The sequence below is a fragment of the Armigeres subalbatus genome, chromosome 3 (assembly GCF_024139115.2).
Source record: "Armigeres subalbatus isolate Guangzhou_Male chromosome 3, GZ_Asu_2, whole genome shotgun sequence".
NCBI classification, from domain to species: domain Eukaryota; kingdom Metazoa; phylum Arthropoda; class Insecta; order Diptera; family Culicidae; genus Armigeres; species Armigeres subalbatus.
The window spans coordinates 171,962,893-171,979,464 of NC_085141.1; the positions used below are offsets into that span (position 1 = coordinate 171,962,893).

The window sequence follows — 16,572 nt, forward strand, 5'->3', positions numbered from 1 at the left end:
TACCGATAGTGGTGCACCAATAATCTAATAATTCTAGTGACCGTATCACTGCTGTTACCGTTATCGCGTAGTTTATCCGAAAGGTTGATTCGCGGGTGCTTTCGCTGAAGTGCGAACCGGGAGTATCCCACACAATTCTTTTACCCTTTATCGTACAGGGAAGAGCACTTTCGCAAAAATTAACATTCGATAGTTGTGTTTTAACACGGCGTGGTATTTTTTAAGTCATCTAAGTCTGTATGAATATAGTTTTTTATCACATTGGAAATTATGATGATTTGATGATTTTTCACGCTCCTTGTATTACGTTAACCCTTCTTGTTACAATCATATGATTTGCTATTGAAAATTGACTCGACTTTTTTTTATGCTGAACTTTTTACGACTAGTAACAAACATCTCCCAAAAAGACTCCATTGCCATGTTTTGAGATGTTCTGTCAGAATATATAGCAATAAATAAAAAATTTTGAATGCTTTGCTTTTTAAATTATAACATATAAATATGTACTATAATAGGTGATAATAGTATTTCATAACGTTTTCTTTACTTCATTTGTTTTAGTATGTTATATAATAATGGTCATATATATTAGTTTTACAGATGGAATTAAAAATATATTTTGTGACAAGAACGATGTTGTTCAAGACGCTAATTGAAGATTTTCTTTATCTTTTATGTTCTTCTTCTTATTTATTTACACACGTATGGTATACCAGCCTAAATATCTGTTATCTGTGGTTTTACGTAGTTTACGTCGGGCGGTCGTGTCTTGTACACAACCCTTATGATTTTTCCCCAAGTCCTGAAGTCGCAAATGGATTGATAGCAGTCTGCATCTATGCGATTGCCGTCCGCATTATGCGCACTACTCGCGAAGCAGTTGCAATATCCGCAGCGCCGTAGCGTGTGGTTGGCCGGGTTGGCCCAAGCCAAGGGCGCCAGACTCAAATTAACTAGTTCAAAGTGATTCAGATTCATGCTTTGATCATAAGATTTCCTTGGCAATCAACGATTCCGTAACCGTTTGGCTTATATTCGGAGAACCCTTTTCTATTACTAACTGATACAGGTATCAGAACGTCGGCTCTGTGGGCACGTTTTCCCTAATATGACAAGAAGCATGAAACAGGCTTCTGGGGAGGAAGCTCTAGAAGAGGACTTTTGAGCACAAAATAAATGTGTTTAATTTCCAGAAATTCAACCTTAGATGCCTTGCGCCATACTGATTTCAGAAAGTTAACTCCTAGTGCGCCGCTGTAAGCACCCTCAAAGTGGGTGATTCATTCATATGTCCATTTGTTGTAGGTTATAATCGGTAATCGTCGACTTGCCCATTTGGCAAGCAATAGTTTGCAGACACTTATCAAACACGACATGGTAACAGGTATCCCCTAGAAGGCAGATAAAGTTAATACAATATACTGCACTGACCACTCTGGCCTTAGTTTGAGTAATAAATAATAATGATGCACTAAGTGTACGGGTAATTTTTTTCACAATAGATTTGATATTTGGTCGCAATAGGAAACTCGAAACAGAAAATAACTGGATCGCGGTTGATTCAATGAAAAATATCCTTATAAATAACATCAATTTTTATTTGGATTTTCATAGCTTCAAAACAATATGTGCCTTTACTCTTTATGTACATTCGCCATCATTGGCTCAAACTATCGACCCATTGCTTTACCGCTCCGGTTCATCATTCGGCAACTTCTCCATCGCTTTGGGGACATCATGCGAGCGCTCCTTCAATACTATTAGAAAGTAAAACATTACAATACCAGCCACCACATAAACAACATAGCTCTGAATTTCCTGCGAGAATTGAATTTCGTCCTGCTCTGACTTGTTGCGAAACTTAGCTTCGGCAGTTTTCTTTCGTTCGAAATTTTGCCCGTAATGATTTCGAGACCACTCGTCAAAATCATAGATTGGAGTTCGTCCGGAAGCCGTTGGAACATGCGTCCGAGTCATGCGTTTCTTGTAGAAACGGGTCTGCGGGTCTTCCTCCTCCGGTTCGTTTCTGACCGCCTGGTGCTGTGCATACTGTCGCCCTGCCGTATGCAATATCCCTTTGTCGTACAGTTTCCGCAGCCGATAGTTTCCCAGCACCTCGTAGGCTTCGGTGATAGAACGGAATTTTTCCGCTGCGTTATCGCTGTCCTTGTTCTTGTCCGGGTGGTACAGCTTTGATAGTTTGTAGTATGCCTGCTTGATGTCATTTTGAGTTGCCGCAGGGGACAATCCGAGAGAATCGTAATGAGACCCGTGAAGGCTGTTGCATAGACTTATGCACCGATGTACCACTAGATACATTGCACTTTTACCTTTGTTTTCCACATTCCATTTGGCTTGGGTCAGGGCACTGCTTATTACGTTTGAAGATTTCAGAATATTCATTCCCACACGTAGTGCGAAAAGGTTTGATTGTACAATTTAGAAGAAGTTTATTGTTTTGAAAGGGTTTACGTAAACTCTGCAAACCAAAACAAAGCATTTAAAAGTGTGAGTGCGTTCTTATCTCGCTGGTGACGAAATGACACATCGATATTTCGAAAGGGCAAATTTAAAAGGCATCCGAAAATTTAATATGGTCTGGAAAACTCTTGGAAAAACTAGCATGTAGGTTTAAGTATATTTTATAAAATACGAGAAAGGCAAAACGTGCAAAAGTGTGTGTGAGTGTGTGAGTCATCCTCTACCCCTCACCCAGCTGGGGGTGTTGGTCAAGTAGTACTACGAATAATTTGATCAAATCTCATGCTCCGTAATGGTGCCCTTTCTTGTTACGAAGACTAGTACTACAAAAAGGATTCACTTCTGAAGCAAGGCAAGTTTCTTAAGTGAGTGTAGGGAATGGGATGTACTAGTACTGATGTACTGTACTCACGCAGAGAAAATCTACCTTTTTGAACTAAAAAATAAAATTATTGAAATATTTTTTAAACTCAAATATTTTATTTTTAAAATCAAAACTGAAATATATTTAATTCAAAAGTTTTCATTGTTGTTTCTACTGCAATCCAGTATAAATAATACAGTATATTATAAACTAGTTTGTGAGGTAAATATTTGAATAAAAAACGAGCAATGGGTAATGTTTCTAACATAACCGCGAGTAGACGTAGGACTTGTATAAACAAAAGATATTTTAGTTACTAGATAAAGATTGTCGCTGTCGTCGCTGTCCGGAACATCTTTTGCTGGCGAGGATAGGGGAGCTAAATGTCAAAGAAGGAAAATCCATACGATTTGACAGGTATGTACCACACATGTTTCGGACAGCAGAACAAAGGGAACAGTAGCGACAATCTTTATCTAGTAACTAAAATATCTTTTGTATAAACGCTACGTATTTACATTTAATATTTGGATTTATGGAGTTTGATTATAGGTATTGATATTGGAAACAACAGCTTCCATGCTGTGTAGAATTATTAGCTATTTGTTTATTCAAAACTTCTGGAAATAAAACTAATAATTAAATACATTATATTTTGCGATTTTTTGTAGTATGTATAACAAAGCTTTGTTTCTAACTATTAAGCCCTTATTTACTCTAGCAAATGTGGGGCATTTATAGATTTCTTATTGACGATAGTATTCAAAGCTTAAAAATTCTATTATTAAAATTTTCAGACTTGGGCAAAATGTGCTATTTTAGGGGAAAAAAAATTGCTGCCTTATTTTTTTTTTGTTTGGGAAACGGGACAGTTTCCCAAACAAAAAAAAATAAGGCAGCAATTTCGTTGCTTCTTTCTGCTAACATGCGTGCTTACTGCTGGAAAAAATCACAATAGTGCTGTCCAATGAGAGCTTGAAGTAACTCGAAGTTTCTCCCTGTCCAGCTCATGCCCATTTGTTGACAAAAAAGAACGAGCAGGACGGGAACAACTTCGAGCTACTTCGAGCTGCTCATTGGACAGCACTAATAATAAGAAACAAGTCAAGAAGTAACCCTACTAAAATCGAAGAGGTACTGCTAATACGTCAACGAAAAATAATTTAATGTATTCTTCTAGTCTAAGTCAAGTTTAATAATATAATTTCCCAGAAAACGAAAACCAAAGTGTAAAATAATGTTTATTTACATATTCTTCTGGAAATTATTTTTTGCGGACTTTTTTAAAACATTTACATGTAATACGGCGAAATTTTTCAATCTAAAATGGATATTATCACTATTGCTGATTGTGCGTTATTAATTGCTAATGCCTTCTGCGAATGAATGAAAGTAATTATTTTAATCAAGTTTTTATTTTCATCAGTAAAGTTGATTTTTTTTGCTGGGGAATCAGAACTGTTGTAGTATGTATAACAATGTTTTAATGTACGTGTCATTTGGTACCAAGCACAACTTAACATATGGTCATATGCCGTGACTTGCACCCATCCCGGTATCATGTGGTATGGATTATGAAACCAATCACTTTCCGTGGATAAGCAGACCAAATCTCTCTGTGCTAATTTTATTCTTCTTCATCCACCACCGCTGCCATCGCTGCCTCAGCCGTCATCGGCCTCTAGCCGTGAACTCCGAGCGATGCGATGGGCGATTGCATCCATCGCAACCGATACCACTGCATCCGAGCATCATCAAGCACAGAATAAAAACAAAGCCGCCCTCTACTTTCATGCATATTCGCAGACCCACCACCCACCGGCAGTTCTACCGCTGGCGACTGCATGCTATGGGGTCGTACACTTATTACGTAAGCATTTTTCTGGGTTTATCAACCCTCCCCCATGTAAGATTTTTTTCATACAAATGATTTTTTATTTATATGGAGCGTAAGATATTGACAGACCCCCCCCCCCATAAGTGCTTACGTAATATGTGTACGGCCCCTATGTAGGTAAACACAGCGAACAAACAAACGAAACGAAAAATGCGCGAGCAAAAAGCACGTCAGTACGCGCTGCTGTCACAAATTGTAATGACTCGCACACGGCAGGCACTGCTTCTTTTATACACAAAGAAAATCTTGCGGTGGACCCGAAGGCCCGTGACATACCGAATTCTGATGTCCGTGTTAGGAATGCACGGGATTGGTTATATATGAAATTTTTGCTGGCTTTGACAAGAATTGAAATTTTCAATAGCTTATCATTAATAATTTTAAGTTTCAATGAAATAGGCAAATTGCTGGAGAGTGTCCGAGTCGATTGATATATAAATCTTAAAAATCCATCGAAAGATAAAGGCGCTAGTAACGTTCGAAATCTTCCCTTCCAGCGTAACGCTCTCGATTTCCAAAAATCTAAATGACACCCAGTATAGTAAAGAAAGACGTAAGTCCTACGTCAAAATACAAATATAGGGGTGATCGAGGCAATATGAGCCACCTAAGGAAATCGTTCCGAAAAGCACTGAAAAGCTAAAAAAAAACATCGTTCAAATGTAGTTGACTTATACTAGAGAATGTTACCCTCCATATTACGTCGATGAATGACGAAAAATGCGTTTAGAAATGGTTGGAATGCACTTTTGAAAATGTATTGATTTCAATGTATGTTCCTGACTATACGGGGCAATACGAGCCACCATTTGGGGCAGTATGGGCCACCCATCCAAAACGTTTATTTAGGCGAAAAAAGTATCGTAATATGGAAGAATATGATATTCCTACAACAGCTGTGAGTATTCCATACCAAATAAAATTAAAAAACCGCACAACAGCGGACTGAACCGATTTGCCACTCTTCACCGTTTGAACAGCCACATTTCAATTGGTCAATGGTCATTTTTATTGTTTCGATCGCAGTAATGCGCTGTTGTAATTTTTCCGTATTGAATCTTACATATATGATAATATTCTTGTATTTGACTACTGAAATTTGAACTTGTTCGCATTTTAAGGCCTTATCTTGTTAAAGACTGGTTTTGGGAAAAAAAAAGTGTTATTATAAATTCAGATTTGTGACATGTGTGCACAATATTCAATTTTAATACCTATATCTTTTGATTGTGGTGTATTTTTGACCTGTATTTTAATCAATTTTGTGTAAAATTCTTATTTATAAACTTCAAATCTTATAATAATTTTGCCTATGCCTATTTTTGATTACAATATTTTTTTTTCAATTTAAGAAAAATATTGTTGAAAGCAAAAAATTTTCTTTTTGGCTTAAAAATATTTTTTGATCAAACAAAAAAATATATTGTAAATTCAACAATTTTTATTTTGAGTGCTGTTTTGAGACATTGTAGAAACAACAATATTTTTCGTCAGAGCAAATCTGTTTTTTTATTGAATTCAACAAATAAAATTATTAGCCGGGGAACAATAATTATTTTTGTTGTTTTTATACATAATATCATTGAGTTTAAAAAACATTTCTCTGCGTGTTGTTCATAACAGGTACAGCAAAACTTCACAAGGACGCCCTTATTCGTACTAGCTACTAGAGATGTCGTAAAATCCCGATTAATCGATTAGTTACTAATCGATTACTCTTGATTCTTGTCGATTATTGAATTGATTAATCATTGTATAGTAATCGATTCAAAATTAATCGATTATCACAACGATGAATCGATTAATCGAAATAATCAATTAATTTTCCTTAAAATCCTTATGATGTAAAAATCTGATTAATCGATTAGTAACTAATCGATTGCTCACGATTCATCTCGATTATTGAATCGATTAATCGTTGGGTAATAATCGATTCAAAATTAATCGATTATCACAACGATGAATCGATTAATCGAAGTAATCGATTAATTTGCGACATCTCTACTAGCTACTCAGGGAATAGAAGGTCGAGAAGAGCCACGTGTTTCTCCAGTGACTCCAAAGCAGCATCCTGTTGTCGAAATTTCGCTGCGCACTCGTATTTTCAACGATTCGATGTCACGCTTTAATTCTGTTTCAACAGCGACGACGATTTGGTTGTTGATTTCGCTTCGTACTATGTCAATCAGCTGTGTGGTTTCCGAGAATTGCTTCATCGTCGAACACCTCCATCATCTGCCTGAGGCACATTATTTTCCCAGTCAGATCGTAGTCGCTTTTTTTGCCGATGGTATGTTGTTTACGATACCACTAGCAGTAGGTGGATTACGCTGCATGCTTTCCATTGAGTGCGAAGAGGAATAGCCAACGATAATACAATCTTCTGTTTCACTACGTGTGTGTGTGCCAAATGGTTGAAAATAAAAAAATCAGATATTTTGATTATTCAAACATCTTAAAGCTTACTATTTTCCTTAAACTTTATTTTTTTAAATCTTTAACTAAAAATCGTTTCATTAGTGCCAAAAGGTTGCAAATCGGTCCATTGGTTTAAAAGTTATGAAGGTTTGATTTTTTTTTAAACGCCGTTTCTTTGGACGGCCCTATTCTGAAACTGTTCATCCTAAGACCGAAATAAAAATAAGGGTCTAATTATTTTCGGTAGAGATCATTTATACATATTTTGAGCAAAATCGGAGAACATTTTTTTCGACTCTATTCTTGGCTATTGCAAGGCCGTGGACAGGACAAAACTCTATTTTTGGAGAGCCTCTTTCCACTATCTAAGAAAGGACAATATATACGGTAACGGATGAAAGTGATACTACTCTCATAAAATAGTCTTACAGATGTCGTGACCCGATCGAGATTTCCAGTCTCGACCGTTAGTCTCAACAATACTCAGCAAACTGAACTCACTCCCGCGTTTACACGATCATCTCAAACTGTTTACATTGGAGATGGAATGAAGTATCCTTGAACCTAAGGTAGCTCGCTACACGTTTGGAAGAAACCACAACAAAAGAGTATATTCAAATTGGAAATTTAATTATTGCTCATAACACACTGTTGTACAGTAATTTTTTTCGATATTTCATAGACCTGATCTTATATACTACACCACCGTTGCTAGCTAAAGCTTGAACCGGATACCTGGGACTCCCACAATATCCGCGGCAATAGAAGCAAACGATGCCCTGTGCGTATTTAGTGGTCAATTTCAGGAATTTTTGATTTTATATAGCGATTGAAGGAATTAAAGTAAATAATTGGAACGTGCCCTCCTTAGCCGTGTGGTAAGACGCGCGGCTACAAAGCAAGACCATGCTGAGGGTGGCTGGGTTCGATTCCCGGTGCCGGTCTAGGCAATTTTCGGATTGGAAATTGTCTCGACTTCCCTGGGCATAAAAGTATCATCGTGCTAGCCTCATGATATACGAAGGGGCCGTCCAGAAACCACGTGGTCATATAGGGGGGGAGGGGGGCGTTTGGAAAATGACCACGATAAGCCACATGGGGGGAGGGGGGTGTTGCTCTCGAACCACGTGGTTTTTTTTACACGACAAACTTTTGGTGAATAACAATAGCGGTGTAAAAAATACAAATCATTAAAATTGAATGATTAAATCATTAAACGCAAAGCGCATCTAAGGGCCAATGCCTACGTAGCGTCTTTTCAACTCAGCGTTAAAAAGACGTAGGTGTGCATTGAGAAAAATCGATAACGCAGCGTCGGTCGCAACGCTGATGCATATCTGCATTATTTGATCATCTTAGCCTAAGATCCTATATCCATACATAAATAAACGAAAAAACATGTTGCGATTCAGTCTCAATTTCCACAACATAATTTGGATAGGAAAAATGGAAAAATATTTTAAAAAATTCCGCAGATGGTTTTTGGCATCACGCCGCCGACACTTTTTCATCAGCGGACTGCAGCTACAATTTTGAAAAATGTTCATGTTTTTACAATAATAAAAAAAACAAAACATCTCCAGTGTTAATTCCGAAAAATTTTCCTTAAAACTCCGAAAAAAATTCCATGTGAATTCTGTCTGAAAATTAAAAACAGTCCCGTGGGAATCTTCCGAAATTCTTCTTCATTTACAAAAGAAGTTTTTCGAACATTTTAGGGAGTGTACTTCAAAATGTTCAGTCTCCAGTTAGCCAGTTCGATTCTCGTTCCTGTCTAGGATGTTTTCGGGTGGGAAACATTCTCGACACTCTAGGTATAGTGTATCCATCGTACTTGCTACACAAGATATATAATCGTGCAATTGCTGGCATATAAAAGCTTTCAATTTATAACTGAGAAAATGCTAAAAGAATATACTAAGTTGAAAAGCAGACCAACTTCCAGTTGGAATATGGAGCCAATGCCACATGAAACACTTTGATACATATTCCGTTGATTTTTTTTTCAATTTTGGAATTTTGAAATGAAAAATTTTCGGAATACTTTTTAACGCTCTTTGTGAGTTCTATCACATTTTTTTAAATTTTCGTATTGTTTTTATTCAAGGCATTATTTAGAATTTCCACGGAAGAGTCTATGGATTATCTTCAAAAAATTCTTTGGATTTTCAAAGAATAAATCTTTAGAATTCTCAAGGTTCGTGTTTTTTGAATTTGAACCCGAAATCATTTCAAAATTTCATCGAAAATTCATTCTTCTTCGGAATGTTATTTTGATTTCTTTGTAGGTTCAGCTAAACATTGCTTCAAATCTTTACCATGCAAAAATGCACAGGAAATGATTTAGAAAGTTTAAGGAATTTTCACATCAGAAAATCTTCAAAATTTTGATTTAATTTTTTAAGGAATTCCTACTGGAAATGCTTTAAAAGTACCACCTTTACAAGTACTACAAAAGTACAATTTCTTCGTTATTTCCACATCGGAATTTCCTCGGGAAATTCATTATTTGTGATTCAGATGAACTTTTTTCGATTTTCAACTGGAAAATCTTAGGAATTTCCATCGGAAATATTTTGGCATATTCCGAATAATTTCTTTTGAAAATTAAAAAAAAAACGCTGAAAATTTCTAAGAATTTCTTTTGGAAAACGAAAAAAAAATCCTATGGAAATTTAGAAAAATTCCTTTGAAGATTAATTAAAGTTGCCCAGGATTTTGAAAAAAATCTTTAGAGATTCTGTAAAAAAGTAAGCTGGATTTTTTTTTCTATTTTATACTTGAAATTCTTCGGAATTTGATGTTTATTGGAATTTTCATCGTAAATATGCATTTCGGATCCTTCTACGGATTCTTCTAATTCTTCAAACTTTCTACCGAACATTTTTCGGAACTCTTCCACAGAGTTTCGGAAAAAATGTCGTTGAAATCAAGGATGTTAACGATCATTCAGTAATTTGCGTTCGATCATTTAGTAGTTTGTCAATAACACATTCCAGATGCTGAATTTCAAAATATGTTGTATGGTGGACTTCTAGTGCGAAGGTTTTTCTACAACTCTGCCTAATGGTTCGTTGTTTGAATTCCACTAGTAACGGAGTTATAGCTATAGTTTCAGTAACTTAGACTAAATGATAACAAAATTCCAATCATTTAGTTTAAGTTACTGCAACTAGCGCTCTAACTCCGTTATTATTTGAATTCTAATAACGAACCATTAGGCAAAGTTGTAGAAAAACCTTCGCACTAGAAGTCCACCATACAACATATTTTGAAATTCAGCTTCTGGAATGTGTTATTGACAAACTACTAAATGATCGAACGCAAATTACTGAATGATCGTTAACATCCTTGGTTGAAATTCTAAAGATTTTCCGGGGAGACTCCGAAAAATTTCTTATCAATATTCCGAAGGGTTTCGCTTGCAACTCCAGAATAATTATTCTTGAAAATTAAGAAGATCTTGGAATTTAAAATTAATCCAAGCAATAAATGTAGACAATAATTTAGGGTTAAGAAGCCTAGTTTTTATGATATTGAATAATTATCATAATTGATCGAAAAAAATAATAATGCACCTAAATGTTCTAAATGCACAAAATTCTAGTAGTGCGCATGAAAAAGGTTATGACATAGAGAAGCTTGCATTTAAAAAATCAACATGAAATTCTAAATAAAATGCTTTTAAATTCATAAAAGGGTCTTAAAACTAAGGAGATTCCTGCGATATGAAAAAAGTGGCAGTGTTCCAGAAAAAAAAAACACTCTAATTCCTAAAACAATGTAGGTTAAAAAAAAGTGTTATAATAACGATTGAAATTGAATTCCAAAACAAATGAAAAACCAAAACCATGAAAACTCAGATATCCGAAACCTTGGGAAGATTTCGATTCTAAGAGCGTGTAAATAAAGTTTAAATGTATGAATCATTCTAAACAGATGGGTGGTCAGATAAGATGGGTCATCCTGAACGTTAAGCCAGTGATAAATATTCAGGAATACGAGATGCTCAAGGTACTTCAAAATGCTCTCAAGTTCAGCCCACGAATCTACCAGATCAATCAAGACATTTGCAATGTTCTCATCATCGGAATATATCCAATCCGATGAAATAAGCATATGATCCTAATTTCCATCAACATGAGATCCAAGAGACAAGGTACCCAAAATTATCTTGAGTCAACAGTAAGTTGCACAATGACTATGAGGTTTGTTCGCAAACTGTTTTTGTAGGGCCTTAGAAGAACTGGGTTCACGGACTTGAATAATCAAGTAGTTCAAACATTACGACTTTCAGGACGTTTTATATAACCTAAAAGTCTGTAGTAGCTTGTATAAATAATAATTGAAGTCATATCAACCCAATGGACCTACTGGGATATTATATCATACATCATTCATAAGTTGGTTAATTGAATAAATCGAATGATCCGAACTCCAAAATAATAATTGGTCTATAATACATCCATTCCTCTATAAGTCGCTAATGAAAGGACCATTGACTGAAGCATATTCGAGATGTGGAATAGAAGTTCCTTGGAAAATTATTCAAAGAAACCATCAGAATGACCGAGAAAATATTTTTAGTATGGCATCATTGGCTTCCACGAGTCGATATCAAAATAAAATTTCAATGAAGAATTAGAAATTTTGAGAGATGAGCCAGCTCTGGATTGAAAATCTCTTTAGTAGACAAAAAATAGAAATTTCCATAATAAAATAGGAAATTGCCAATAAAGAACAATAATACACACAACAATAATAAATTAGCACTTGAAAAAGCAAAAATTGCAACTATGAAATAAGAATTTTCCATAAAAAATTAAAATGTTCAACGAAAAAATACAAAATTTTCATGAATAAATCAATATTAGCAATGAACAATTAAAAAAAAATATTTTATAATTATTCATTTCTAATATTGATGATGCTGAAAACAATACTGAAATTTCTACAGCAATGCTACTCAAAAGAAACAACAGTAGGAGGTTTTATTTGCATCTCTAAGATTACATATTAATTTTGTGATTCTCTGATAAACTTTTCGTTGTTGAACTTGTAACTATGTTACAAGATTAGACAAAATATATTCTGTTTCAGTTCGATTGATCAACCTTTTCGTCATGATTAAGATTGATTTAAATCAGAAGCTACAGATCGCAGCCATATTCAGCCTTTTTCATAACATTCGCGCCTCCTAGTGGTGAATAGCCAACTTATTCTACTACCTTATCCCGATACAATTTTTATGCCCACTCACGATATTAAATTATTTGTTTGACTCATGAGTTCAATTTTAACGGCAATTGTTTCATTATTATCTGGGTGGTGCGGATAGAATCGATTTGGTTGTCAAACTGAAGCCAAAACTTTCTATTGTGTCGGAGCCAAACATTGAAGATTGTGGTTATGTTCGTTTTAGATCTTATATTGAGAAGTATTGTTATTATTTGGGGAAAAAATAAAATTAAATTTAGTTTGAGTTTTGCATTCTTTGTAACAAATATATTCACACTATATTTCGAGTGGATAATTAGTAGGAATGCAACAAAAAAGCACCCGTTAGGAGATTTCACGAGATTCAGCAGCTGATTGGAGCAGGAATTTATGTAAACCATCGTAAAGTCATGTAGAGTCTCGCGCGTTCGTTCGCCTTCATGCAGCATGGAAAGAGAAATTCGAAGAGCGGGAAATGTTTGACAGCCAGAGAACTGCAAAATAATTCTGCTTATAGGATTGATTTCAAAATATCCCGCTACTCGCTTGAGAGCAGAAAAGCGGCTCTATCCGCAGCACCCAGATTATTATAAAAGAACATATTCTAACAAAGAAGTAAAAATTCCAATCAAAAGTCTTTCCGATTCGATCAGTGACTCAAAGCGGACGTGGTCCCCAAAGTTTGTGGAAATTGTAGAGAGTTTTAAAGTGACTATAAGCTGGTTGAAAAAGTTATGTGAGTCAGGCGTAGATAAAACAATTTGCCGTAAATCAAATTTAATATTGTTCCAATTATTTTAGTAATTATTCGGAAATTGTTTAAAACCGTGGAGATTAGTAGGCCCCAGTGCGTGGAAACGAAGATTTCCCAAGTGAGTTGTGAGTCCGCCATGATGATGGTGTAGTTTTAATTAAGATTGTATGTCGTTTTTAGATCTTAGAAAAGATAATAGCTGGAGACAAATCAGCTAAATTACGAATCTGCTGCTCGAGGCTCAGGTAAGCTCGGGAGAACCTAATTATTGATCTGGAGGGAGAATTTTGTGCTGTTAAATGTGTGTGATTTGGTGCTAATTATACGTGCGATTGTTTCTTTTTATCGTGAAGGAATTTTATCCTTCACGCGAAGGTGTTCCTGCCGGGTTCTAGAACCGGAGGTAGGTGTAGGAGGATTCGACCATTCCGGATCCTCTGGGTGAATACAGAAGCCTTGGCGGTTTGTAGGTTTTAAGCCTCATCGTCGGGCCAGTGGTTCATCATCGCACCTACGGGCCAGGGAGAACACCACATCTCCCGAGAATCGCTTTTCGGTAGCCAACAACCGGACGCATTCTCCTTTCTCGTTGGCCTCGAGACAGCTGGCAGATCGACGTCTAAACGATTTGCACGAGGCAGTGTCGGCGCACACTACCCCACCAAGCGAACCACCCACAGCATCGCTGGATGATCTCCAGTCGACGAGCACCGCCACGTTGGCCATCGTGCGAAGCACACACCCTACAGCGCGACATCGTATCCACTACTACACGGACAGCCATCGACGCTCCGGCGGCACGATTCGTTCGCACACGCACACAGCTTAATCGCCTTCGTCGCACCGGCGGCGAACTCGCTACCCACACCAGGGATGCCAGAGGATATTTTCATATGTCTTCACAGTCGTTCAAAAATGTCTTCAAATGTCTTCAAAATTAAAATAACGATTATTAGCGAGAAATTTCAAAATCCAATAGATTTGTAAATTCAATAATCTCCTTGTTTTACTGATGTGAATAATAATTTTTTTTAACATACAAATTGTTAGATTTCAAGAGAACATTCTTTAAAATTATTTAATTTTTTATGACGAGTTTCCCCTGGATTTTGTACTGAGGCGGATTTTTAATAGTATTTTCACGGGAAATTCTTTCAAATTTCTTTTTAAAGAATACCCTGTTGGAATTCAAAATTTACTGTGAAATACTTGAAGAAACAATTCCGGTAAAATTTCTAGATCAACTTCCGGATAAGTTCCTGATGGAGCTTCTTATAACTTCTTTTGGATGGAGCTTCTAATTACTTCTGGAAGTCTCCTGAAGAAATTTCCCGAGGAATTCCTGTTGGAACATCCAAAGGATTTACTGAAGAAACATCCGGAAAAAGTTCAGAAGGAAGTTCCGGAGGAATTCTTGGAGGAACTTAAGAAGGAATTCCTGTAGAAACTTCAGGATGAATTCCGGATGTTTTTTTCTGGAGGAATACCTGAAGGATTTATCTGATGGATTTTTGAAGAATATTCCTGAGGAATTACTGAAGCAAATTCCGGTGGAATTCCTAAAGAAACTTCTGGAGAAATTCTTGGAGGTAGTTCTGGATGCATTCTTGGAGGAGCTTCCTGATGTATTGCTGCAGAAATTTCCGAAAGCAATCCTGGAGGAAATACATCTTAAAAGATCTTCCAGAGGAAGAACTTCCGGAGTGATCCCTTGTGGAGCTTCCGCCGCAATCCCGGGAAAACTTTCGGAAAAAAACCTGGAAGAACCACTGGAGGAATTCGTGAAGGAACTCCTGAAAGAGTTCTGGAGAAACTTCTGGAACTTCTTCCAAATGAAGTCCTGGAGGATTTTTCGGAAAAATCCCTGAAACTTCCGGACAATTTCGTGGAGGGATTACAGAAAGAATACCAGGACGATTTTTTAAAGAAATTCATAGAGGAATTGGGTCCTAAAATGAAGAATCGATATTAGATTTTCTTTAAGGGAACGATGAAGGTAATCATTCTAAACGTGTCAGTTTTTCTTTTGACTCAAAAATTGAAAAGAACATTGTTTAATTTGAAATTGAAAAATAGATGAAAAATGTTTCCTCGACATTTTTGGTCTTGTTCGACGTACGGATTCAAACGCATTAGCAAAACACCGCAGGACACTCGGCTCAACCTTTGACAGTTAATATATGGGGCTGACGTCTTGGGCTGATGGTTTGCCTTAAAATGTCTTAAACACAAAAATATTATTTTTACTGATTTAGAATTTTACCAGAATTTTTATAACAACGGTACAAGTATTCTTGACCGATGCACTATCGTTTGCAACCATAAACGAGGTAGGGCTTTAGGACCCAATTCGCAGAGTAAATACTGGAAGAATGTCCAAAAATATTTCTAGAAGAATAATCAAAGGAATTCAAGGAAAAATTTAACAAAAGTGTGTAGCAAGTTTCCTCTGAATTTCTTTTAGGTAGATTTTCCTGTAGAAATTTACCTTGAAAATAATGAGAAATACCCATTTAACACCAGCATAATTTCAATTTATTATTGACATTCGTAAGAATTTTTAATAAAAATTAATTGAAACAATTTTCTTGTGGAAATTAAAAGGGATTTATTGTGGGAATTGTGGAAATCAAGATAGATTTTCCGTTTAAATTTTGTAGGATTTTCTTTATGTTTTTTTTACGCAAATTATTAAATATAAATTTTGTACTGAATTTACAATTTTAATTCTCTTGAATATAGACAAGAAATTCCTCATATTTTTTATCGGAAATTCTTTTAAAAATTCACAGAAAATTCAAAGAGTTTTCCGTCGAATATTTAGACGAAAGCTACATGGACATACCGGAAAGATCAAATGAACTCGTAAGGAATTAAGAAAAAGATCAGGTTCTAGCTCAACGATTGAATAGATTAAATCAAGTCATAGAAGAGTTCAATATATTTTTGCCGTAAAATAAAAAGGCAATTGCGTTCCAATGTTCATGATAGAATTAGAGGCGAAAGTACGTCTAAGTTTGGAAGATCGGACTATCGGGGTTTCTCTCGTTAATCCGACTGTCAAATCCATACAAATGAACCAAAACAAAATCACAGCACAAATTTGAAAACTGACAGCATAATGTGTTCAAATGGGTGTTGATACTTTTTAATCCGGAAAATTCCGAATTAGCGAGATCCGGACTATCGAGTCGTCGGACTAGCGAGGTCCGGATAAGCGGGGGGATACTGTATTAGCATTTCCATATCATTGTAACTTGTGATATTTTGTTCGCAAAAGACAAACGGAAAGTATTTCATGTTAAGTCATGCGTACATTTATTGTAAGGGATCCTCAGCTATGGCGTTGAACGATGTCCGATGCGATTTTCGACCAAGTGAATCTATAACATGAAAACCTTGGCAAAAAATTGCAAATATTTCATTGGCGCTTGGTGT

At 36.0% G+C, this 16,572-nt stretch overlaps 1 protein-coding gene and 1 long non-coding RNA gene across 2 annotated transcripts; one reads left to right on the top strand and one right to left on the bottom strand.

Annotated features, from left to right (window-relative positions):
- Nucleotides 1-1,580: 1,580 nt before the first annotated feature.
- Nucleotides 1,581-2,518, bottom strand: LOC134226793 (dnaJ homolog subfamily C member 30, mitochondrial). Its single transcript, XM_062707783.1, has one exon. The coding sequence runs from the start codon at nt 2,404-2,406 to the stop codon at nt 1,690-1,692; it is 717 nt and encodes a 238-aa protein (XP_062563767.1). The 5' UTR covers nt 2,407-2,518; the 3' UTR covers nt 1,581-1,689.
- Nucleotides 2,519-12,986: 10,468 nt separating this feature from the next.
- LOC134226943 (uncharacterized) lies at nt 12,987-14,122 on the top strand. Its single transcript, XR_009983585.1, has 4 exons — nt 12,987-13,116; nt 13,182-13,252; nt 13,315-13,379; nt 13,488-14,122. It is a non-coding gene; the product is annotated as an uncharacterized LOC134226943 (long non-coding RNA).
- The last annotated feature ends 2,450 nt before the right edge of the window (nt 14,123-16,572 follow it).